Genomic DNA, 24158 nt, shown 5'->3' with positions numbered 1-24158 from the left:
GAAACCCTGTCTCGAAAAACCAAAAAAAAAAAAAAAAAGAATTCCAAGCAAGGGCTACCATGTAATCGGTGTTTACAGCATGGGCACCCTGCAATCATTTTCCAGTTGGGGTGTCATATTTGTCTGCTAGAAACGAAGGCTCAAAACACTAAATACTTTACCAGAGAGCCAGCAGGCACCTTTTTGTTCCCATTCCCCAACCCAGACTCTGAGACCCAAACCCTGATCAGGAAGTTTGAGCAGCGGGCTAGTGTGCTCAAAGGAGCAGCAGAAGCCCTCAGTTTAGAAACTGGGGCTTCTGAGTGACTTCGTGACAATCTGGGTCAGGCAGGCCAAAGGGACAAACTGACTTACTTGCCATCGGCTAGGTTGAGGCCTCGGAAGACAGGCTGGGAGGGCGCTTGTGGCCGCCCCCGCTGGTCCTCATACAGAAAGCGCACCGGGCGACCGAGCTCAAGGCCCAGCTGCTGGACTCCCTGGGCACTGTATAGAGTCAAGAGGGGAGCCTGGAGGCCAGGGCGGGTCCGCACAACAGTCAACAGGGAGAAGTCTTTGGGAAAGCCTCCTGGTACCCCAGAGGAAGAGACACACAGATGCAGTGAGAGATGAGGCGATCCCAAACCTCACCTCCCCATGTCCCCATCTCACTGCCCAAACCTGGGAAGAGCTGGCGGGTGGGTGCACTGAGCTGGGCAGGTCGTGACACGCGGTAGGCCACATCAGTAGGACAGACCCCTTTTGATTTCCGGACACCATCAGGAAGGGAGGGGAACCTCAAGGCACGCAGTACATCCACAGAGGGTGCGCCTGGGAGAGTCAGGGTTCGAGTCAGGGGACAGGACAGGTCCCAGGGAGGGTCTAAAGAGGGAACACCCAGATCTCCAACTCATGATCCTTTACATTACCCTGAAAGAACCTATATATATGGGAAGCAAAGTGGCCCAGAGGGGAAGTGCAGCTAGCTGTGGCTGGCCTTCGCACCCGCCTCCCACATCTGTGTCTTAGATCCACCACCGCTGTCTAAGCTGTGAATCTTTGCTAAGATTCTCCCTTCCTCCCTGCCTCCCTCCCTCTCTGCCCTCCTTCTGCTTGTGCACCTGTCAGACCCTCCCTCCCATCCCTCCCCTGTTCTCCCCCCCCATCTCCCCCACACCCTATCCATCCTTTTCTTTCTCCCTTGCTCTCCCTCCCTTTCTGTATCTCCCAGTTTCTGGCTTCCTGGCATCTGCTTGGTCTCTAGCACAAACAACATCTGGGCGATCGATCATCCTGGGCACAGGGAGGCAGAGAGGCGGCCGCCTAAGAGAGGTCTTCCAGCTGCTTAAGACTGGGTTGAGGTGGGGGCGGGGCAGCTCTGACTGGGCTAAGGAAGGAGATAGCAGGACCAGGACCGGGTGGTCCAGATGTCTATGACCCCAGGTTTGGAGAGGGGGAAGGGGAAACTGAAGCTGCCACGCAGGGCAGGAGCAGGTCCAGGGCCGCAAGCCACACATCTGTAGATGCCATCAGAGCTCTTGCCCAAATCCCAGGCCAGCTCCTCACACCTGGAACCTCAGTCCTGCCCTGCCACCCCCACCATCTGAATCTAAAGATTCAAGTCACAGGCCATCAGCCAGGACTCCTTAAATTTCAGCTTCCTGGGCCCAAACTCCCTGGAAAGCGAAGGCTCACACCCCAAAGCGCAGCATCTGCCCCACAGTGGAGAGCTCCCACAGAGGGTGCTCACAAAGGCTGGTGGAAGTGGGGGCGGGCAGAGGCCAGGGCAGTCAGCAGAGCAGAGCTGGGTGGGGTGGACGAGGTGGAGCCGGCAGGAGAGAAAAGGCCTTTTGAGTCCAGGAGCTGAGGAAACCGCGACCTTCCCCCGCCTCTGAGGAGCCTGGCCCCCAAGTGTGGCGGCTCTGCAAACACTGACACACAAGGGCAGCTTTGAGAGACGAAGGTGAGGGAGACAGAGAGACAGAGACTCACAGAGACCCCTGGCCAAGGAGACCTCGGAGGTCCCCACCCTCCACCAAAGCCCAGCGGAGGACAGTTCCACACCACGCTCACTGCCCACAGGCGGCCCCCCTCAAGCCACATACTAAGCCCACTGTCTGAGATACACTGGTACCCCATCAATTGCCCTGAGCCCCCAAATGCCCTGTCCTTTACTCTCAGGAATTCTTAGTCACCCATCTCCCTGGAATCCCCCCTCCACCGACTCAGCTCCCAAACAAGGGACAGTGATCTCAGTCAGTCCCCTGCCTCTGCAAACACCTTGTACTTCATTTTATGTTACTTCTTTGGTCTAGCCTACATCCTTTACACTGCCATTCTGCCTAGTTTCTCTCCAGAGGAGAGAAAACATGAATAATGGAGATATATACAAAATCAGTCCTGTCCCTGTTCTGGGAGAGAGGAGCTGGTTCCATCCTGCTTAGACCCAGCACTCCCAGACTCTATTCTGCTATCAAATCCTCTTCTCTAGGAGCCTTTTCCTTCTGGAGGAAAAAGGGGGGAAAGATTGGGCCTGTGGACACCAGGGTCCCAGAGGAGTCCGGTTGGCCAGAGGGGGAGGGGAGGGGCAGGAATGCAAAGAGCTGGCTCTGGCCTCAGACACCTGATCCTGGCCTGTCCAGCGGCCGTCCTGTTGGCAGCCAGCCCTGGTGTTCCCTAGAGCCAGCCGCGTGGCAGCATCCAGGGCACAGGGAGGGGTTGGGGGACCCAAAGAGAACAGGACAGTGGAGGTAGCCTTTTTCCCTGGCTCTGACCCTGCTTCCTTTACCCATCAGCCCTGGCATTCACCGCCCCGACATCAGCAAAGCCTGGACAAGACTGGCTTTGGCCATCCTCGGATGTAAGGACCCAAACCACGAACCCAGCCTGCTTAGGCTCTGGTCTGTGGTCCCCAGCCGCTGCCATCACCTGCCTTCCACCCGTCATTTCAAGGAGGATGACAGTCCCATACTGGCTACAAGGAACTCGAGTGTTCATCCTTCATCCTAAACCCCAAATCCCTTTCTTAAGACGCAGATGCTCCTACTCGAGGCATCTGTGGTCCCTTTCAGGTAGATGCTCTGACCTCCAGCTGACTGACACCCAGACAAGACTCCTCTTACCTGCCCATCCTGGGGCAGCACTCAGCCCCAGCACCAGAGGTATGAGCAGAAGGAGGCGGGGGCAGCCGCTGCCCCGCTCCATGGCTCAGAATGCCGGGTCCCAGACCCAGACAGCTCTGGTGTGGACAGTAGGCAGAGCGTGCTGAGCCTCGGAACCAGGACCCAGGGATGTCAGCAGCTTTCAGCGGTCAACTCCATGCAGCAAGGTGCTGTTGAGGAGACGTCTGCTTGCTTGTCACTGCTGCTTGCTCCGCGGTGGCTGCTACTGTGTGCCCCTGGCCACCCTGGCAGCTCAGAGACCCCAGCACGCCCCCGCCCCTAGGTCCGGCCCCCGCCTCTAGCCGCCCGCCCACAGCCACCAAAGGGAAACCCCACCCCCGATCTCCACCTGGGCAGGGGAGTGTAGGGGCAAGAACCGCTCCTCACTCGCTGGCCCTGGAAGGGTACATTCCTATTCCTGGAGGGATTAGGTGGTCTGTGTGCACCCTCAATGTCTTTGGGGGAACACAATATACCTTCTCTGGCTCCTTTCTTTTTAGGACCCTATGGTCCAGTCACACACACAACGGTCCCTGCCCTTGGGGGCCCAGGGCCCCTCTGCGGAGTCCGGGGAGGGACTCAGGGCACAGTGGGACATAAGGGGCGGGCCTACAGCGACCGCCCCACGTCCACTCGTAATCAGGTCTCCATAATTACCTCCTTCGTCCCGCCCCATGTAATTACAGAGCAGCCCTGGGCGGGGTGTTTATAGACCCAGCTATAGATAGCGACCCAGACCCAAACGTGGGGGGGTGTGGGGTCCTTGCGGAGCAGAGGTCAGAGATAGGCAAATGGGCTAATCGCCCGAGAAGATAGAAATATTGGACTAGGTAAAACAGTGAAAAGGGGCACAGGACCGTGATGAGGGGACAGGCGATGCTGCCAGAAGGGTCTGGCAAAAGGGTCACTCAGGGACGTGTCCGCTCCAGGAGGGCAGCGCTGAGACCAGCGCACCCCTTCGTGTGGGCACAGCGCCGGGTCTGCCCGGAGCCTGCGGCGCAGCCGGGGAGAAAGCTGGAGCGAGCGAGACGCCGCCGCCCGCTGGCGCTGGGAGGGCACCGGCGAACAAGGCGCCTTTGAGAAAAAGCCGGTCTCCCTTCTCCGTGGGCAGCCCCGCCCCCAACCTGGCACACCCTCTCCCCCTCCCGACAAAGCATGCCTTGTGTCTCCCACCCTGCACCGCCTCTGCAGCCCCAGGGAACCTCGGGTCGGCCCCTGCAGCACCCAGGGAGCAAGTCAGGGATTCTCACCAAAAAATCCCTACACCTAGGCTATGCCACGGTGCCCACCGCCCAGTTACCTCAGTCCAGAAAACAGCTATTTTAACTGGAAAGCGATTTTATGTGCAAGAGAAAGCGGGGGAGGAAGCCTCCCCCGAAAAGAGACCCGGGGTAAAACCCATGCAGCCCAGCACCCATCTCTGAAGGCTGGCCATCCCCATCAGTTCTCTGTCCCCAGTCCCCAGTCCCCAGTCTGGGCTGAGGAGTAGGTAGGGACAGCTGTAAAAGGAAAGGCCACCCAAATCAGCGACCCCCTCACAGCCCAGACCCCTTCCACGAGCCAGTGAGATGAAGAAGGCAGTGCCCGGAAAGCCACAGGGGCGGACCACCTAAAGGGCCTCCTTGCCTACATGCCACCTCCAGCCCTGGCATCTAGGCCAGCCTGGGGATGTACAGTACTTCTTTGAGTCTAACTCCCAGTCTCTCCTCACAGGAGATTAAAATAGCAGTCAGTTCTCCATCTCCGCCGGCCCCTTCACCGCCACCCTTTATTCTTCAGTCTGACTGCAGTGTGCCGCAAAGGGAGCTACAGGAGGCAGGCGCCCCCCTTTGCCCCCCTCTGTCAGGCTGGGGGTATGAAGGGCTGTCAGAGCCCTGCTCCGAAGACCATCAGCTCGGGGACTAGCCCCACAACATCCTTTCTAGAGGAGCTCCATCCCGCTCTCGAGAAGGGAGCAGGGTCCCAGGACCAGGGCCAGTGCTTTGTTCTCGGGGAGCCAGGGTGAGCAATCACCTACATCACGGGAGACTCAAGGCCACTGAAGGTAGACGTGTAGTGGTCACAGGGATCTGGGGTCCCGTCTGACTCTGGGACCGGGCACACCCTGCTAAGGGGCCAGACCCCTTGCAGGCTGCAGAAGTGCCCTCCTGCTCTGCACCACTTGCCCATGGCTCTGGCGGGGCCCTGGGCCCTCCCACCCGCCCAGGCGCAGTCCTCTTCCACAGTGCTCCCCACTGAGGAGCACGCGTGTGTGCCTGGGCTCAGGCTAGCTGGTGGGGAGCCTCCAGCATCTCCATGAGGAAGGTGTCAATGGGGGTGTCGCCAATGAGCTTGAAGAAGAACAGGTGCTCCAGACACTTGAGGCCGATGGAGCGGAGGGCGGGAAGACGTAGCAGCAGCTTGGCGAACCTGAGGCGGACAGAAGGGAGTGAGTGCCAGCACCAGCCAGGCCCTGGACATACTCCAGCCTCACCCTCTGGGGGGCCGCAGCCCGGGAGCCCCTCTCACCGGCCTTGCTGCTCAGGGTATTTCTGCTTGCAGTAGGTCTCCAGTGACGCGTAGACCTTCTCCCGCAGGACCTCGACCTCACCAGGGTTGGAGAGGCCCTTGGCATCTGGGATGGTAAAGGAGGAAGAGCAAGAGGAATAAGGCAGGTGAGTCAAGTCAGGACGGACGTGCAGAAGGGGCCCTCAAGATGCCCCTCAGGGAACTGAGGCCAGCTGGGTTTGTGGAGAAGAGGAGGTTCCAAGGTGGCCTCTTCTTACCTGGATTAAACAGAATGATTGCCCGCAGGCAGCCAAGCTCCGTCTTGTCCATCCTCATGTCACGCATTTTGGACACTAGCTCTGTCAGCACCCTGGAGAGGGACCTGCAGGTCACTCAAAGGTCACAGCTCAGCCAGCCTTGGACACGGACCAGTCTATTGCCCCACCCCTTCTAAGCTACAGGACAGCCTGGCCAAGGGCCACTGACCGATCAAAGATGGCTCCCACGCCTGCGGAATGGGCTGAGTTTCTGTGCACGTGAAGACCCGTGGCCAGAAGGATGCCATCTCGGACATCAATGGACCGATGGGAGAAGGAGGCAATGAGAAGCTCATTCCAGCCTAGGGGCCAGAGGGCACCAAGGGTCAGCAGGCAGACACCAGGTCATGGGATCCAGAGCACAAAGAAAATAGGAGGCAAGTCAGCAAGTCAAGTTCCCTGAATATACAAGAGAAGGCTACTAGGGTCACTGAAGGTCAGGAGGACAAAGAGGGGTCAAATGTCAAGAGGTCAAGAAAGTCAAGGTCACTGACCTGCCCGTAGCAATATGACCTGGTCATCCAGAGGTAGGGAGGAGAAGTGTGGGATCCTCTTTGCCCACTCGACAAGTGTGAACAGCTGCTTGTCAGCTGCCTGGCAGATGTTAGTCACTGGGTCATTCGGCTGCAGAGACCAGAAGATGCATGGGAGGGCAGAGTCACCATCCCTGCTGGAGGTTGTGGCACTCCTCTTCAACCCTGCAAGCCCCAGCTGAACCCGTCTCTGACTCAGGCTCCTCTTCAACCCTGCAAGCCCCAGCTGAACCCGTCTCTGATTTAGGTTCCGCTCTGCTCTGGACGTTCCAGTGGAAGCAGAGGTGAGGAAGCTCTCACCCCACATCAGAGACAGACTTCTTGAGACAGGGTCTCGCTATGTGCTCCTGACTGGCCTGGAACTTGCTATGTACACCAGGCTGGCCTTGAACGCACAGAGAGCCACTTATCTCTGTCTCCCAAGTGCTGGGATTATAGGCAAGGGCCACTATGCCTGGCTCACTTCCAGTCCAGGGCAAGGTGCAGAGGGGAGGAAGGGAGGAAGAGGAGAGGTGGAGCACACGCACCTCAACTCCTTGCCCAACCCCAACCTGAGGGAGAAGGGATCAACCCCATCACTCACGCTACTGCCGCTACCCCCGGTCCCCCCGGGACCCTCAACGCCTTGGTCACTCTTCTGCTCCACAGCAAGCTCTGCCTCCAGGATCCTGTCCACAGGCATCTCCTCAGGGGCTCCTCCAGCCCCATCCCCGTCCCCATCCTTGTCTTTCCCCCGTTGCCGCTCCTCCTGGACCGCTGTGGGGTGGGGAGGGAAAAATGCAGAATTGGAAGCCAGCTAGGAGGGTCCAATGTCCCTGGGGGTATGGCAGCCAGAGGTGAATAGAAACGGAAGACGGGGAATCCGGAAGCAAAGCGCTCTTGGTGAGAGCACCTGCCAAGTACACACGAGACCCAGGGCTCTCCCCATCACCACAAATAAATAAGTACATAAACAGGCAGATAAAGAGGTCCACCTGGCAATAGACAGATGAAAGAATCAGAGAAGAATCTGCACTTAATAGGGTCAGTGATATGCTAAAAATGTGCCAACGTGCTTTAACATGTACTGGAGCGTCTTAATGGCCTCGTGGGTTCCTGCCCCAAGGTTTAAGGATGAGGAACCCAAGGCTAAAGACATAGCCTCCTAAATTCACGCAATACACAACCAGTTACACGCTTGACTCCAGACATGGCTGACGGCAAACCCTATGCTCCTCTGACTACAGACAATGTCATCATCTTGGTGACCTGAGTCCAGGTCTTTGGAGGGTGTGTTCTGACTCTGGTCCTGCCACTCTGCCGTTGTGTGACCTTGGGAAAGCCAAGATTCATCTTCTTTACAGCAAGGACCAGTTCAAAATAAGCCCTAAAGTGTCTCTTAAAATTCAGGCATCAGGTTTACTTAGTTTCAGAGAAGAGAGATGCCAAGTCCTGACCTCTTCAGGGATTCTGTAGCTTAACAGGGTAGAAGTCTTGAGGATTAAAGGAAAGACTGGGAGACCAGAGAAAGAATGTAGGATCAAAGCGAGACGGGCTGTATGAAGTGGAGAAGAAAGAGCAGAGGCCTGGGTAGTCCAAGGCAAGCTGGGAGAGCCCACAGCATCACAGGCTTAACCCCGAGGAGCAATCGAGGAGAACAGGAAAGAGAAACGAAACTTCGCCCCCTGGAGGAGAGAGACATGGAGGCTCTCCTGCTGGCTGGGGCAGCTCCTTACCCTCCCTCTTCATGCCGGTGGCCAGACACTTCTGATAGCGGCAGTACTGACAGCGGTTCCGCTGGCGCTTGTCCACCGTGCAATCTTTGTTATCGCGGCAGGAGTAGGTCAGGTCCTTCCGGATGGTGCGTTTGAAGAAACCCTTGCAGCCCTCGCAGCTGTACACACCATAGTGCTTGCCTACGGGGGAGAAGTGTGGCAGGAAGACTAGTGAAGACACCTGCCCACAGGGGATCCAAGGCTGAATCCTTCCCAAACACAGAGCAGCTCACAAGGCGAGATAAGCCAGTCACCTCCTCAGCCCCTTCCCTGACTGCCCCTACCTGCATCTGATAGGAATCTAAAGGCCCCACAGGTGTCCTTGCTCTGACCACCCTCAGGAAGCCATGGGAGCCCACAGGCGGTGGTAAAGTCTCTATGTTCTTTCCTCCTCTGCACCTGGGCTGAGCCTCATACCTGAGCTCCGGTCCCCGCAGATTGCACACAGCCGTTTGCCGGCCCCAGGGCCACCTGGAGGGGGTGGACAGTGCAGGCCCCGGACCCCTAAGACCGGTGGCTTCACATCTTCAGGGGGGCCAGACCCGCCCCCAGGGAGCGACACTGTGGAGTTAATCTGGGATGGGGGAACAGGGAAGTCACAGAGGGCTCTTGGGAGGGTACTGGCAACATTGTGGTCTAATGTAAAGGGCCTTCCCTGAAGCATAACCCCAAGAATGAATATGCACCCTTCTGTAAGTGTGTGGCCCAGCTGCCAGGAAGGGCACAGAACCAAAAGGGCAGAAAGTCACTGTGAGCTGAAAAAGATATCACAAATATTCCCTTTGGGCTCAGGGTTTTTGTTTGTTTTCAAAATAGAGCTAGGAAGAAGCATGCACAGAAACACTGTTCACTTCAGGAAGAGCAAGGGGTCTGAGACCACAGGGCTGCTAGGATTGGAGAACCAGAAAGGTCACGGGGTCATGGGGAAGTCCACAGAAAGATGGCAGGGAGGGGTTTAGAAGGTGGAAACAGGGAAATGAAAGCAGAGAGGCAATAAGTAGGTCACGACCTCTCACCTGAGGACTGCTGACCGGCCCGGAGAATCCTGGGGGAGCCGGAGGGGGCAGACCAGGGGACCCCATGGAAGAGCTGATGACTGGGAAGGGGGAGCCCAGTGGAGGGGGTGGCATTGGAGGTGGGGGTGCCGAAGGGGTAAGAGGTGGGCCAGGAGGAGAAGAGGGGGGAATCCCCTGGGAAAGGGGATTTGGAGAGGAGCTGTCTGGGCTTCGGGAATCTGAGAGGGAGGTACACACAGGCAGACACACAGGAGAAACAAGAAGAGAAAGTTGAGTCTTTTCATCATCCAAATGGACACTTTAATTCTCCCTGACCCACCACATCCCACGACCCCGGAGTTCAGAAATACCAAGCTGTCAAACAACAATTTCACTCCTCACGGTCGCGAGGGGAGGCGGTTGACCAGAGGGAGCCAGTTCAGCGGGAGACTCCCGGGTCATCTCAGGCTGACCTCGGGGGTGGGGTGGGGAAGCACGTGCCGGTGGACCAGTGACCCCCTCGTTCCCAACTCAGAACATTCGGGGCGGAGAGCATGGACGAGATCCCCGGTCCCGGGGTACAAGCTTAGCCTTCGGACGCCCAGAGTCCTCCAGCCCAAGGGGAACGGTGTCCTTCCCACGCCCGATACCTGCCGCAGGCCCGGCCCGACCGCACCTGCAGGGCGGAAGCTCCCCCGCCGCGCCCCGCCCCGGGGGAGGGCGCTGGGCCTCGGGAGGGCGAGGGCGCGTGTTTACAAACAAGGGGGCGGGCGCGCGGGGAGGGGGCGCTGGGGGCGCCGGCCGGGACTCACGGGACACTCACCCCGCCCGCTGTCGCCCATCCCGTCCCGGCCAGCCTCCCCCGGCTCCGGCTCAGGGGTCTGCTGCTCTCCGGCCGCCGCCGCGGGATCCAGCCAGGGCCGCCGCCGCCGCCACCGGGACGCGACCCCACAATGCATCTCTTTCCTCACCCCCACCGGCCCACACTGCCCCGCGGCATGTCGCGGCGGGAGGAAGGGCGGACGAGCCGCCCAAGACATGACGCCGGGCCCGAGGGTGGGGGGAGCCCGACAGGCGCCCGGGACGTGCGGGGGGGCTGAGCGGGGAGGACTCGGGGAGCGCCGCCGGGGACAGCGGGCTCAGGCGCCGCGCTCGGCTCGGCACCGGGGTGACAGCACCGGGGCGGCCGCCATCTTGGTGCGGACGGGAAGTCTCGTCGCGAGCCCCCGCCCCTCGCCGAGGTGGGAACGGAGGAGGCGGTCTCCGCCCGCCCGTCAGCTCCCGCGCCCGCCGTCCCCTCGGATGACCCCGGCCGTGCGCATGCGTGCTGGGGGCGCGGCTGCGCCGTCCGCGGGGCGCCGCCATGTTGGTAAAGGTAGTGGGGTGCGGGCCGACAGGAACTTCCTGATCTCGCGGGAGCTCGAGGCGTGACTGCCACGTCCCAGCACACGGAGAACCGAGAGGATCCCGGAGCCGGTGAGGACTCCCCGCCGCTGCCTTGCGGCGCTTTGCGGGCCTTTTTCCCCCTCGCCCCAACCGTGGGTCATAGAGACGAGGGCCCAGAGAGACCGTGGAGTTGCGGATCGCAGGCTAGAGCGGTGTCGGTGGGGGGGGGTCTGCATCCGGGTGGGGTGTCGGGGAGCGAGAGAACCCGCCTTGGGGACAATGTGAGAGGGAAGAGAGCCATCCAGGGGTGCCGGAAGGGCACGAGTGCAGGGAAGCGGACCCCGCTTAGGGACAGCGTCAGGTAGAGTCGTCGTCTGTCCCTCCGGTCAGCTCGATGGCCGAGGGCCTCCGGGTCCCCCGCTGGGTGGCTGTGGGACTGCTGACCTGGGCGGCTGTGGGGCTGCTGGTGGCCGGACACGGGGGTCATGGTGACCCGCACCAAGACGTGGAAGAGGACTTCCATGGCCACGGGCACTCACCTGAGGATTTCCACCATGGACACAGCCATGCCCATGGTCATGGCCACACTCATGAGAGCATCTGGCATGGGCATGCCCACAGCCACGACCATGAACATTTACATGAGGATTTCCACCATGGCCATAGCCATGGTCACTCCCATGATAGCGTCCACCACAGAGGACATGGACTTGCCCATGAACATAGCCACGGAGCCTCGAGAGAGAGGGGGGCTCCAGGCGCCAAGCACCACCTGGACACTGTCTCTCTTTGGGCCTATGTGAGTCCGCTGGGGACGTGGGGAAGAGGGACTGGTTCTTAGTCGTTGGAAAACTCCATATGTGACTTGTGACTCCCCTTCCCCAGGCCCTGGGGGCCACAGTGCTGATCTCTGCGGCTCCTTTCTTTGTGCTCTTCCTCATCCCGGTGGAGTCTAACTCTCCCAGGCATCGCTCCCTGCTCCAGATCCTGCTCAGTTTTGCCTCTGGGGGGCTCCTGGGTGATGCCTTCCTGCACCTCATCCCTCATGCTCTGGGTAAGTAACCTCGGCGCTACCTCAGAAACTTAAGATGATTTATTCTCTAGAAGGAAAGGGAGTTCTTTCTCTTTTGTGACCCCGGATTTTCCCATCGTCCTCAACTGCACATGCGTTGTGCCAAGCGTTCCCCTTTTTTCTACTTCCTGCAGAACCTCATTCTCACCATGCTGTGGAGCAGCCTGGACACGGACACTCCCACAGTGGTGAGAAAGAGATGGGAATGGGGATCGGGATGTGGGCAGTGTCTGCCTCTGCCAGTTCTTCACCTCTTGCACTGGAGGAGGAGTCCGGCATCCGCATCTCCTCATGCTTCGATGCCTCTGCTCCCAGGACAGGGCCCCATTCTGTCTGTGGGGCTGTGGGTTCTCAGTGGGATTGTTGCCTTCCTCGTGGTGGAGAAATTTGTGAGACATGTGAAAGGAGGACACGGACACAGCCACGGACACGGAGACAGCCACACACATGGGGGCCATGGCCATGGCAGACAGGGTGAGCCTACCTAGCCTGCCACAGAGCTGTAGGCTCTTACGGTGGAACAGGCTTCTTATGTAGGACATGTCGAAAGCACTGTCCCCATCTGATCGACTCCTGTTCTCCCTCAGAGTGTCCTTCCAAGGAGAAGCCCAGCTCAGAGGAGGAAGAAAAGGGAGCAGGGACATTGCGGAAAAGGAGAGGAGGGAACGGGCCGAAGGATGGGCCAGTGAAACCTCAGAACCCTGAAGAGGAAGAAAAACCAGGTTCAGGTGAGGGACGGGTGGGTGGACAGAATGTGTGGACAGAATGTGTGCTGGAGGTGATGTTGGCATCTAGACAGTTCCAAGGGGTACGTATGACCTTCAATCTTTTTGTCTTGTTTCTTTACAAAAGACCTGCGAGTGTCTGGATACCTGAACCTGGCTGCTGACTTGGCCCACAACTTCACAGATGGTTTGGCCATTGGAGCTTCCTTTCGTGGGGGCCGAGGGCTAGGGATCCTGACCACAATGACAGTCCTGCTACATGAAGTGCCTCATGAGGTTGGGGACTTTGCCATCTTGGTACAGTCTGGCTGCAGCAAAAAACAGGTTGGTGCTGACTGCCTGTCATTTGTTCCTAACAAGCTGTCCTACCATTGGCAAGTCTTTTAGAAAGGGGCAAGTTATTTCCTTTACCTCTGCTCTGTGCGGTCGCCATGACCCTCATGTGTGCTGCCTGGTGCACAGCCTGGAAGGGCCGCGGAGGAGGGGTGGACGATTTTTCAGATGTCTGTTCTAGCGCTTCACTTTCTTTCTTCCTTTTTTAAATTTTTTATTTATTTTATTATTTATTTTTTGTTTTTCAAGTCAGGGTTTCTCTGTAGCCTTGGAGCTGGAACTAGCTCTGTAGACCAGGCTGATCTCGAACTCACAGAGATCTGCCTGCCTCTTCCTCCCAAGTGCTGGGATTAAATGCATGCGCCACCACCGCTTTTCTAGTGCTTTTCAGCCTTTTGGGGCTGGGGGTCTTGGGTGACTGTCTGCTGGCCAGGGAGCCTCTGCTTCTCGGTGCTGGGATTGTAAACACCCCCACCGCACTTGCCTTTCCATGCAGGTGCCTGGGGTCCAGATTCCTATCCTCACGCTGTGCAGCAAACACTATCAATGGAGCCATTGCACCAGCCCCTTACCGTCTCCACCTTTCCGAAAGCGTGCACACTTGTACAGCTGTCCCCACCGTCACGCCTAGTCGTCAGCTGTCGATGACCTTTCTCTTTTCTGCCCACCAGGCGATGCGTCTGCAACTCCTGACCGCAGTAGGAGCGCTGGCAGGCACAGCGTGTGCCCTTCTCACCGAAGGAGGGGCAGTAGGCAGCGAGATGGCAGGTGGTGCCGGGCCTGGCTGGGTTCTGCCGTTCACTGCTGGTGGTTTTATCTATGTAGCAACAGTGTCTGTGTTGCCTGAGCTGTTGAGAGAGGCGTCCCCATTACAGTCTCTGTTGGAGGTGCTGGGCCTGCTGGGGGGAGTCGTCATGATGGTACTGATTGCCCACCTCGAGTGAGGGCGGGGGAATCTGCCACCCCTGCCTCCCAAATAAAGACAGTTGGGAGCCCTGGCCAGTGTTAACTCGCCAGAGGAAGGAGTTTTAGCCTTGGAGAATGACAGGTCAGGGGGACCAAAGTGTTGGACACTGCCCAACAATGTTGTTGGTGAGAAATAAAGGGACCATGAAGAAGACTGGGATGACTGGAGCCTACCTGGTGGTCCCTACCCTGCTTGTTTTCCCACACCAACATGCCACACGGGGTCCTCCAAGGTCCGACCCCTTCTGCACTGGTCGGTGGTGGCTTCGGGGAGACAGGAGTGGGTAGACATCAATCCTGTGTCCTGATTCGGAAGTAGAGGGATGGGAGAATGTCCCTTGGTAAAATCTCACGGCCTGATTTATTTTTGTTTCTATTCCTTTTATATCACTGTTTGAATGGGTAGGAGGCACGATGATCATAAATAAAGTACTTGGATCTTCTGCCCCGCTTGCAGTCTTTGTTTTCGGGGGGAGTGGTGGCCCCTTGTCTACACATACTCCCCAAGTCCCCAGGGGTGGTGGGTGGCCACGCCCCCACAGTGGGAGGTGGCTGCCGAAGGCCTATGGCTGACGGGGTTTCCATTGGGTCCGGTTCGGCCCTCGCCACGCCCCCATGTGCTCGGATTGGCTTGGGCTACGGGGCCCGCCCGCCCCCAGCCACCATGGCGTCTCAGCTCCGGCTCCGCTCCGCGCTGGCTCTGGTCACAGGTTCAGGGGTTCCCTCCCAGGGTGGGTTGGGGTGCCGGGGCCATGTCAGCGAGCGCCATCCCTGGGGTCCCTGGCGCTTTTGTCCTAGTTTCAGTAACTTGGCGCCCCTTGACCTCTGACCTCCGCCCGTCTTTCCCACTACCGCGGACTCCCCCCCCCATCTCAGGTGCGGGCAGCGGCATCGGCCGCGCGATCAGCATGCGCCTGGCGAAAGAGGGCGCCGTCGTGGCCGCCTGCGACCTGGACGGGGCAGCGGCACAGAACACCGTGCAGCTGCTGGGCGGCTCGGGGAGCGAGGCCGGAGCGCCGCGCGGGAAGCACGCCGCCTTCCAGGCGGACGTGTCGCAGGCCCCCGCTGCCAGGCGCCTGCTGGACCAAGTGCAGGTGAACCAGTCACCGCGTCCCACAGCCCTCGGCCGGGCCCTTTGTGGTCTTTGGTGTCAGCCTCCCCCTCCCTCCCATAGGCCTGCTTTTCTCGCCCGCCATCTGTCGTTGTGTCCTGTGCGGGCATCACACGCGATAAGTTTCTGCTCCACATGTCGGAAGAAGACTGGGACAGAGTTATAGCTGTCAATCTCAAGGTGGTGACCTCTGAACCCGTGACTTGTGCCCGCCCCCAGCCTGGGGAAGGACTTGGAGGAGGGCTGCCACCCCAGCTGATCTTGCCAGCTCATTACCCTCTCGTGCCAGGGCACCTTCCTAGTCACTCAGGCTGCAGCCCAGGCTTTGGTGTCCAGTGGCTCTCGTGGCTCCATCATCAACATCAGTAGCATCATTGGAAAGGTCAGGCTGAGCTGGACCAGGGCAGCTAGCCGCGTGGACTCTGGGAAGACTCCCTTGGAGACTCCTGACTCACCCTGGGTCTCTGACTCACCATAGGTGGGGAATATTGGCCAAGCAAACTATGCGTCCTCCAAAGCGGGAGTGATTGGGCTCACTCAGACTGCAGCCCGCGAACTTGGACGGTGGGTCAGAACGGAGCACCCTACTGAGGGAGGGGTCAGTGTCTTTCCCAGGGTCAGCATCCATTCTTCCTCCCACAGACATGGGATCCGATGTAACTCAGTCCTCCCAGGGTTCATCACAACACCCATGACCCAGAAAATGCCAGAGAAAGTGAAGGACAAGGTACGCTGTGGGTGGAGGGCAAGTCAGAGGAGGCCGGTGAGGGAGATTACTGGGCACAGTGCAAACGGTGAGTATTCCAGACATGTATTTAGTGAGGGATGAAAAAAAGAGGGGAAAAAAAGTCCATAAAAGAAACTTTCAGCGACAAGCGTGTTTCCTTACAGGTGACTGCAATGATCCCGTTAGGACACTTGGGGGACCCTGAGGGTAAGCATGCGTTGGGAGAAGGCTCTGAGGAGGGGACTTGAAGAGATCTTTAAATCTGTAATATTTTTGAAAAGGTCGCAGAGGGATTAATGATTGGTGTGGCTTGGGGTTATGTGGGAGGATAGCCACTCCGGATCTAAGGCAGTGAGCCTGCCCTTCCCCCACCGTCCTCATAGATGTGGCAGATGTGGTTGCCTTCTTGGCATCTGAAGACAGTGGATATATCACAGGGGCCTCAGTGGAAGTCTCTGGTATGAGGCCTTCGTGGGGGAGGGCGGACGGGACGGAAAAGCACAACCTCAACTGCTGGAATGAGAAAGTGAGGGGACCGTGCAGCCCGAAGGGCAGAGGTCCCTTCTCTAGACCAGGGACAGAGTGGGTGCCTATCCGTATACCTCACCGGTGACCCATGCACCTGTTCCCATGTTTCTGCCCCTCTCAGGAGGTCTTTTCTTGTAACTGCCTCGTGGAAGCTGGACGCTGCTCGCCGCTCCCCCACCACCGCCTGGCCTCCTGCTGACGAGGACGCTAATTTCCCAGGCTACAAAGGGGGTGGCAGTGTGTGGCTCAGGCATGCTGAATATGGAAGGCAGGGGTGCTTGTGACCCTAATAAATTCCAAATCCTCTTCCCTGCCACCTCCGGTTCTTCTTGTGTCCAAGCCCTCAGACCCTTCCCCACCTCCCCCTCTCTCCCCTTTCCGAAGGATTGCTCCCTTTCACTGCCTGGTCTCCCAGGGCAACCCCCGCCGCCGGGTGTGAGAGGAAAGAGTGTATGTCACTGTGTGTGCGTGACACTCGGGGTCTTTCAGAGGGAGGGGATTCTGTCCCCACCCTCTTTCATTGGTCCTGCAGCACCAGTCATGCCCCCCCCACCAATCCCCGGGTCCTTATGGCCCCCAAGGGTGATTTGTTCTTGGCCCCATCCTGGTGTCCAGTCTGGCCTTGGAAGGGGGTCTTGGAACAGGTGGCCCACCCCCACCCCTCCTTTCTCTGCTCCCCTCCCTTCTCTCCACCTTACAATAGCCACAGCCGGCCTGGGGTCGGATGGGGGGGGATTAGGGGAGGGGGCCAGGATTAGGGGAATGGACTAGCCGATGAAAGGGGCTGGAGGAGAGCAGAAGGGAGGGGGCTGGGAGAAGGAGGAGGAAGGGGAGGGGGTCCGCGCTAATCGACTCTGGCGCCCACATAAGGACTGGCCACGGACTGAAGGAGAGAACAGGGAAGTAGGGGGTAACTGGGGTTGGGGGCGAGGGGACCCACTGCTAACTTGTCCCAGAGACAGGCCACCCCCTGGCAGCCGCAGCGCAGGCTGGCGGGGGACAGAACGCCCGTCATGGTCTCTTCCTCCGTGCTCCTCATTCCCTGCACTCAACCGGGATGGCCCTGCTCCTTCCTCTTCGCGCTCCTCTCCGTCCGCTTCCTTCACTCCGAGTCCCAGAGAGGCTCTGCCCACTTTCCCACGCCACACATTTCACTCGTGTGTTCCCCGACTCCCCCACGGGGGTCCCATCTGGTTTCCCTGCTTCCGCGTGGGGTCTCCATCCCCGATGCCTCCGGTGCGCCTCCCTCCCCGCCCCGGGCCGCGGCTCCTGATTGTCCAAACGCAATTCTCGAGTCTCTGGCTCCGGCCGAGAGTTGCGTCTGGACGTCCCGAGCCGCCGCCCCCAAACCTCGAGGGGGAGAGGCCGGGCGGAGCGCGGGCCGGTCCCCCGGACACCCGGGACCCCTCGCAGCCCTAGGGGCGCAGGGCGCGCGCCCAGTAGCAGAGGTGCAGCTGCGGCCGGCTTTCCGGGGATCCCGGGCCCCGGCTTGGGGGAAGATGGAGATCATCGTCCGCGCCGCGAGGGGAGCTCCGCCCTCGGGTTCCCCACGTGCACGCACCAGCACCCCCACCCCCAGGCCGGCTCCGTGTGCGCCCCGCGGGGGAGGGGGAACCCGGTTCCACGGCACCCTCCACGCGCGCCGCGAGGGCGGTGACGTCTTCGCCGCGGGGGTGGGATGCAAGGAGGGCGGAAGTGACGTCGGGCCTCAGCGCCCGGGCCATGGCGGCGGCGGCGGCGGCGGTGGCAGCGAGAGCCGCGGCGTGAGTGGCAGCTGCGGACCGAGCTGACCAGGGCGGCGCAGCCCGGGGGTCCCCGGGGAGAGGCCCGCGGCAGGGCAGCGCGACGGCCGGAGCCGGGTGAGGGACCGCGGGGTGCGCGCACAGGGCTCCGGGGGCGGGGTCTGCAGAGGGGCGGCCCCGACATCGTCCCCTCCCCCCCTCACTCCGCAGACTTCTCTCGGCCGAGCCCTGCTTGGAGGGGGTCCGCGCCCCGTCACCATGACGACACCGGCGAATGCCCAGAATGCCAGCAAAACGTGGGAACTGAGTCTCTATGAGCTGCACCGGACCCCGCAGGTGACAGGGATCTTCCAGTCCCAACTCACCCCCTCCCGCCAGCTCTCCCCCTCCCCCTTCACACTATTCTTTGCCCGATTCTGCGTTCGAATCACCTTTCATCTTTTCAAAGCACTTCTGCACTTACCTCGTTTAATCCGATTTAACCTCTCCAAACAGCAGTGTCAGAGAGGTATGGCAGATAGTGCTGCGTTAATTGGAGCACGGTAAACAGACGCCAGAAGTTACCTTTTCTCTCTCCTCTCGGCTCGCACATGTCCCACATGTCCGTGTACACAGACTCGTCCTACGAGTTTAAGCGAACTCTCCAGTGTTCTGACTGAAAATCTGTTTTAACAGGCCCCCTGAAATTCTAGTAGTCTTGCTCTTAGAGTTCTAAGAAAGCCTGTTGAGGCGGGGTGTGGTGGCGCACTGCAGAAGCAGGGGCAGGTGGATCTCCTAAGTTTGAGGTCAGCCTGGTTTTCCATAGTGAATCCAGGCCAGCTAGGGTCACACACATAGTGAGACCCCCCAAAAAAGCAAACAAAAAGAAGTTTGTTGAATAAATATTCGCCAAGCCTGTGCCGTCCCCAACTAACCCTAGCATCTCACCAAACGTCTGTTCTTCTGTTTCAAAACTCCTTGTGAATGAGTCCTCATCCCTTCTGGGTAATTTCCAAGTCATTGGTCTCCTCCATCCCAGAATTCCCATCTTCCTCAGTTGGCCAGCATGGCTGTCCGGGTTCTGAAATTCCTTTCCCCGACCCTCTGCCACCTGCTAATGGCCCAGGAAGCCATCATGGATGGGACAGAGATAGCGGTCTCGCCCCGGTCGTTACATTCGGAGCTCATGTGTCCCATCTGCCTGGACATGCTGAAGAACACAATGACCACCAAGGAGTGCCTCCACAGATTCTGCTCTGACTGCATCGTCACTGCCCTGCGGAGCGGGTAACAGGAGGGACCGTTTGCAGTGGGGGGGGGGGAGATATCAGTGATGGCGACTGAGCCCACAGAGCTTCTTCTCTCCCAACCCAGGAACAAGGAGTGCCCTACCTGCCGGAAAAAGCTGGTATCCAAGCGGTCCCTACGGCCAGACCCCAACTTTGATGCCCTGATCTCCAAAATCTACCCTAGCCGGGAAGAATACGAGGCCCATCAGGACCGAGTGCTCATCCGCCTCAGCCGCCTGCACAACCAGCAGGCGCTGAGCTCCAGTATCGAGGAGGGGCTTCGGATGCAGGCCATGCACAGGTGTGGAGGTCTGGAGACTCAGGTGTGAGCTGTGAGGGGGTCTGGAGTAGGGGTCTCGTAGACTACCCTCTTCCAGCTGCCAGGTGTTGACCAGGCAGGTGCCTGTGTTCTCAGACTGGTCTAGTCTTGTTTCTTCAGTCATCAGATAGAAGTAAAAACACTTACTATGCTTGATACATCGTTAGGGACTGGTAAACACGGAACATCACCGTTAGGATTTCCATGGATCAGAGTCCTGTGAAGTTTAACACTTAGAGGCTTGAGTTCTGCTCTCTCTAACCCGGACTGTTTATTTCTACAGGGCCCAGCGTGTAAGGCGGCCGATGCCCGGATCAGATCAGACCACCACCATGAGTGGGGGGGAAGGAGAACCTGGGGAGGGAGAAGGGGATGGAGAGGATGTAAGCTCTGACTCCGCTCCTGACTCCACTCCAGGCCCTGCTCCCAAGCGACCCCGTGGAGGGGGTGCAGGGGGCAGCACTGTAGGGACAGGAGGTGGTGCTGCTGGGGGGATTTGCGGGGGTGCTGGTTCTGAAGACTCTGGTGATCGGGGTGGCACTCTGGGAGGGGGAACTCTGGGCCCCCCCAGCCCTCCTGGGGCTCCCAGTCCTCCAGAGCCAGGCGGCGAGATCGAGCTTGTGTTCCGGCCCCACCCCCTGCTTGTGGAGAAGGGAGAGTACTGCCAGACTAGGTGAGGAGCCTACCTGAGTTCAGGATTCTGCATCAGAAGGGGGCTTCAGGCCTGGGGTGTAGTTCAGACTAGGTGAGGAGCCCTACCTGAGTTCAGGATTCTGCATCAGAAGGGGGCTTCAGGCCTGGGGTGTAGTTCAGACTAGGTGAGGACCCTACCTGAGTTCAGGATTCTGCATCAGAAGGGGGCTTCAGGCCTGGGGTGTAGTTCAGACTAGGTGAGGAGCCCTACCTGAGTTCAGGATTCTGCATCAGAAGGGGGCTTCAGGCCTGGGGTGTACTTCAGACTAGGTGAGGAGCCCTACCTGAGTTCAGGATTCTGCATCAGAAGGGGGCTTCAGGCCTGGGGTGTAGTTCAGTTGGTAGCGTGCTTTTCAAACAGCCATGAGACCCCGACTTTCTCCTGCAGCACCACATAAACTAGGGTGGTGGTGTGCACCTGTAATCCCAGAGGCAGGGGGATGAGAAGCTTAAGGTCACCTTCAGCTACATAGCTAGCTAGAAGCCAGCCTGGGGTACCTGTGTCTCTAGCCAGGCCTTTTGAGGACATTGTCCATTCGAGGACTCTGTTGCCCTCACGTCCCCGCTCTGTCCTCCAGGTACGTGAAGACCACTGGGAACGCCACTGTGGATCATCTCTCCAAGTACTTGGCTCTGCGTATTGCCCTGGAGCGGAGGCAGCAACAGGAAACCATAGAGCCTGGAGGGCCTGGTGGGGGTGCCTCGGACACAGGCGGACCTGATGGGGGTGGTGGGGAGAGTGGGGTTGCCGGAGGAGGCGAAGGTCCTGAGGAGCCCACCCTGCCCAGCCTGGAAGGTGTCAGTGAGAAGCAGTACACCATCTACATAGCGCCTGGGGGTGGAGCGTTCACGGTGAGCATGTCCTGTCCCCCAGCGTCTCAGCCCTGCTCTGTCCCTCTCTGTGGGCTTTGGTTCTGCACACTCCCCTTCCCCCCCTTTTCTTTCCTCTTCCCTTGTCTCGTCCTTTTCCTTTTCCAACTTTCCTCCCCCTGCCTCTCTCCTCTCTAGACGCTGAATGGCTCGCTGACCTTGGAGCTCGTGAATGAGAAGTTCTGGAAAGTGTCCAGGCCCTTAGAGCTCTGCTATGCCCCCACTAAGGACCCAAAATGACTCCACAAGGGCACAACCAGAAGATGGGGACCACAGGGTGTCCCTGTGTGCCGGCTCACCCTGCCAGCTTCATCTCCCAATGCCTCCCAGCCAGACAGCAAGAGGACACAAGCAAGGACAAATGGCTTTTATACAAAGTATCTATATCAGATTCTTCTATATTGTACAGCACGGACCTGTGCCCACTACTGCCTTTTCTATTGACCCTAACTGCCCATCCTGCAGGTGACGGGGAGGTGAACGCGGCCCTCTCCCCACCCTCCTACCAACAACAAATTTGCTTACTTCTTTGAAAGCTGCAGTCCTCTGTGTGTGTCTATCAAGGGTGTATAATAAACAGGTGGGGGGGAGCTGGAGAAGTGGGTCAGCGGTTAAGAGCTCAGGCTACTCTCGCAGAGGACCTGAGTTTGATTCCCAGCACCCACATGGTGGTACACCACCATCTGTAACTCTGGTTTCGGGGGGGTCTGAAGCCCTTTTCTGGCCTCTGCAGTCACCAGGAACATGTTATGCACTGACTTGTGCAGGCGAAACACCCACACTTAAAAATTAACGGGGCGTAGTGGCGCATGCTTTTAACTCCAGCACTCAGGTGACAGAGGCAGGTGGATCTCTGAGTTTGAGGGTAGTCTGGTCTATAGTGAGTTCCAGGCCACCCAAGGCTACCTAGTGTTTTATTTGGGAAAGCTTAAAACTCACAGGAAATGAGTAATGGAAATAGGAGGTGATGGCAGAGGTTAGCCCCCCTATAACTTCCCCCCATACAATAGAAATGAAAAGAGGGAGGAGCCAGCCATAGTCTCGAATTCCTGCAGTCCCAGGATCTGGTTGGCAAAGCCAGAAGAATCGCCACAACCTTGAAACCAGCCTGGTCTACATGATGAGTTCTGGGCCAGCCTGGACTAGTTACACTGAGCTCCAAACACCTGAAGACAAGGGAACTAGGGACAATCTGAGAAGCTGGAGGAGAAGATGAAGGGGCAGACTTTCCAAACATTCTGCACAACTCCATCAGCCCAGTGAAATCCAGTTAACCCGCGGGAGGTACAAAGCCAGGTCTCCACGGTAAAGTCAGTCTGGCCACCAAGAAGACAGCCATGAAGACTGAAGAGAACATTTTCCGTCACTGCTGATGTCTGAAAAGAAAAGAGGGGGCTGTGAGAACCAGTTGTGGCCTTGGGGTCTGGAGTCTCAGAGCAGTCTAGGGTTTCAGGAACAGGCTTTCTGCAGCAGAATGAATGTACCCTCTGCCCCGTCTCCCTCAGGGCCTCACGATGCTGCAGGCAGGACTGGGTGGGCTCCCTTGGATCCCTTGGATTTTCTTGTGTGATCCCTGGCACCGACAATTACGGCCCACCCTTTCTCTAGCGCTTTTGAGTACCGCTGACCTGTCAATATGCCGCCATTGTCCCACAGAGGTTCAAGATGCTCACTTGCAGCCCCATTCCTCAGTGTCCGTCTGGGAGTCCCACCCCTTTGTTTGTTTTTTAGATAGGGCCTCACTATGCCACCCTGGCTGCCTGATCAGGCTAACTTTGAACTCAGAGACCTGCCTGCCTCTGCCTCCTGAGTGCTGGTATCAAAGGTTTACACCACCATGCCCAGCTGCATCCCCTTAATTCAATAATGCCCGGCCGTGCAGCAGGCCAGCGAGGTAGATACGTAGGGAGGAGCCAGGGAGACACTGAGGAGGAAGCCCACCTTCCAGTAGGCAATCAGTGCTCGCTCATCCCTAGCGGCTTCTGAGTTGCTGCCTGGCTTCCTTTCAGTAATTCTCAGCTTTTCAACCTCTTCCTATGTCCCCTGCCTGTGTAACTAAAACCTTCATAGACGCGGCTCCCTACTTTGGAAACACCACGTGTGGGCCTGTCACAGGTCACCTGGGGTAAGTGTCCCCACCTCTGCCAACAGTTCTTCCCAGTGCAGGGAGAAGGCAGCTTACATGTGTGGTACTAGTTCATGCACCAACCCCAGATGGGGTGTTTGCGCCCCACATTCTCAAGGCAGCATTACCGACTCAGCAAGATGAAACATAATATGTATAAACATATAAATACATATATACACACACACACACACATCCACAAGAGCAGCTGGACCTTTGTGGAGGACGGAGGTAGGAAGGATGAAGGCAGAGGCAGCCATGGACAGGATCTTCACCTGCACAAGCCACCGGATCTTTCTGTGGTGTCCTGGCCTGCCAAATGGGGACAATAGGTGGGGCCGCAGCCACCTTCACTCAGACAGTTTATACTGTGAGGGTTAAGAGGCATCACCTGAAGGAAGTGTGAACCATTCTCAGACCGTAGTCAAACACCGTCCCCTACCGGCCATTCTCAGACCGCGGTCAGACTCCCGTCCCCTACCAAACATTATCAGACCGTGGTCAGACTCCCGTCCCCTACCAAACATTATCAGACCGTGGTCAAACACCGCCCCCTACCGGCCATTCTCAGACCGCGGTCAGACTCCCCGTCCCCTACCGATCCACCCAACTCTTTCGCCCAGAAGCTAAGCGCACACCAGCTCCTCCGCTAATGGCTCCATCACCTTAGCCCCTCCACCCTATCTCGCCTTTTCCTGGACTTCCCAAAATCCTATTACACGCGACCAGAAACGAAGCCCAGAAAGAGGCGCCTCCAGCTGTTTTAGAGGCTTCTAAGGGGAAAGAACAGCAGAGCAGGTGTCCCAGGAAAAAAAAGGGAGGAGAGGCAGCGATGGGAAGAGGACAGGATGGAGGAGAATGTGGAGAAGGGAAAGCAGGGCTGAGCAAGGCTCAGTGCAGCAGGCGTGGAGGTACAGCCCTGTGATCCTCCCACTGCCGAGGTCGATGCAGGAGGATCGGAAGGAAGCTCAGGGTCATCCTGGCTACATACTGATTTCCAGGTACATGAAGCACTGTGTCACAAAGAAAATTATCAGGATTAGAAAATTGGGGGGGGGGGCTGGCGGTGG

At 58.3% G+C, this 24158-nt stretch overlaps 5 protein-coding genes and 1 long non-coding RNA gene across 13 annotated transcripts in view; 3 read left to right on the top strand and 3 right to left on the bottom strand.

The window, feature by feature from the left end:
* The window catches only part of Col11a2 (collagen type XI alpha 2 chain), a 29631-nt gene extending 25930 nt beyond the window's left edge, over positions 1 to 3701 (bottom strand). For 4 of the 5 annotated variants that reach the window (XM_026785613.1, XM_013351131.2, XM_026785615.1 and 1 more), the window contains exons 1-3: positions 3099 to 3355; positions 658 to 807; positions 355 to 565 (exon numbers count right to left, since the gene is read on the bottom strand). In XM_026785613.1, coding sequence (XP_026641414.1) covers positions 355 to 565; positions 658 to 807; positions 3099 to 3180 — 443 coding nt within the window. In that variant the 5' untranslated portion in view covers positions 3181 to 3355. Of the gene's footprint in view, positions 1 to 354; positions 566 to 657; positions 808 to 3098; positions 3356 to 3613 lie in introns of those variants that run through there. The other variant, XM_026785614.1, reaches the window with a different exon arrangement.
* Positions 3702 to 4467: 766 nt separating this feature from the next.
* Positions 4468 to 10417, bottom strand: Rxrb (retinoid X receptor beta). 3 transcript variants are annotated; one of them, XM_005360414.2, is made up of 10 exons: positions 10047 to 10417; positions 9245 to 9462; positions 8646 to 8802; positions 8190 to 8369; positions 7058 to 7230; positions 6436 to 6565; positions 6111 to 6243; positions 5903 to 6006; positions 5646 to 5751; positions 4468 to 5546 (listed from the first exon to the last, which is right to left on the bottom strand). In XM_005360414.2, exons 1-10 carry the CDS (start codon positions 10261 to 10263, stop codon positions 5399 to 5401), a joined length of 1566 nt encoding a protein of 521 aa, XP_005360471.1. In that variant the 5' UTR covers positions 10264 to 10417; the 3' UTR covers positions 4468 to 5398. The 3 variants fall into 3 exon arrangements, with proteins under 3 accessions (XP_005360471.1, XP_005360472.1, XP_026641432.1); XM_005360415.2 differs by having other exon boundaries at positions 5903 to 5994; positions 10047 to 10416; XM_026785631.1 differs by lacking the exon at positions 10047 to 10417 and adding an exon at positions 9595 to 9969.
* A 260-nt stretch (positions 10418 to 10677) lies between these two features.
* Slc39a7 (solute carrier family 39 member 7) lies at positions 10678 to 14148 on the top strand. Its single transcript, XM_005360413.3, has 7 exons — positions 10678 to 11408; positions 11495 to 11663; positions 11816 to 11869; positions 11997 to 12155; positions 12269 to 12409; positions 12534 to 12730; positions 13411 to 14148. The coding sequence occupies exons 1-7, from the start codon at positions 11004 to 11006 to the stop codon at positions 13681 to 13683; spliced, it is 1398 nt and encodes a 465-aa protein (XP_005360470.1). The 5' UTR covers positions 10678 to 11003; the 3' UTR covers positions 13684 to 14148.
* A 210-nt stretch (positions 14149 to 14358) lies between these two features.
* Positions 14359 to 16382, top strand: Hsd17b8 (hydroxysteroid 17-beta dehydrogenase 8). 2 transcript variants are annotated; one of them, XM_005360412.2, is made up of 9 exons: positions 14359 to 14415; positions 14582 to 14799; positions 14880 to 14996; positions 15106 to 15198; positions 15295 to 15380; positions 15459 to 15543; positions 15708 to 15750; positions 15927 to 16001; positions 16193 to 16382. In XM_005360412.2, the coding sequence occupies exons 1-9, from the start codon at positions 14370 to 14372 to the stop codon at positions 16207 to 16209; spliced, it is 780 nt and encodes a 259-aa protein (XP_005360469.1). In that variant the 5' UTR covers positions 14359 to 14369; the 3' UTR covers positions 16210 to 16382. The 2 variants fall into 2 exon arrangements, with proteins under 2 accessions (XP_005360469.1, XP_005360468.1); XM_005360411.2 differs by having other exon boundaries at positions 14364 to 14436.
* Positions 16383 to 17742: 1360 nt separating this feature from the next.
* Positions 17743 to 21537, top strand: Ring1 (ring finger protein 1). Its single transcript, XM_005360410.2, has 7 exons — positions 17743 to 17930; positions 18024 to 18149; positions 18919 to 19079; positions 19167 to 19382; positions 19684 to 20073; positions 20672 to 20945; positions 21102 to 21537. The coding sequence occupies exons 2-7, from the start codon at positions 18072 to 18074 to the stop codon at positions 21201 to 21203; spliced, it is 1221 nt and encodes a 406-aa protein (XP_005360467.1). The 5' UTR covers positions 17743 to 17930; positions 18024 to 18071; the 3' UTR covers positions 21204 to 21537.
* Positions 21538 to 21822: 285 nt separating this feature from the next.
* LOC113457572 overlaps positions 21823 to 24158 on the bottom strand; it is a 12100-nt gene continuing 9764 nt past the window's right edge. The window contains exon 3 of the long non-coding RNA XR_003378114.1: positions 21823 to 22339. This is a non-coding gene — a long non-coding RNA (uncharacterized LOC113457572). The remainder of the gene's footprint in view (positions 22340 to 24158) is intronic.

This window comes from Microtus ochrogaster, linkage group LG2 (genome assembly GCF_000317375.1).
Source record: "Microtus ochrogaster isolate Prairie Vole_2 linkage group LG2, MicOch1.0, whole genome shotgun sequence".
NCBI classification, from domain to species: Eukaryota; Metazoa; Chordata; class Mammalia; order Rodentia; family Cricetidae; genus Microtus; species Microtus ochrogaster.
This window is presented reverse-complemented; position numbering and strand designations above follow the sequence as displayed.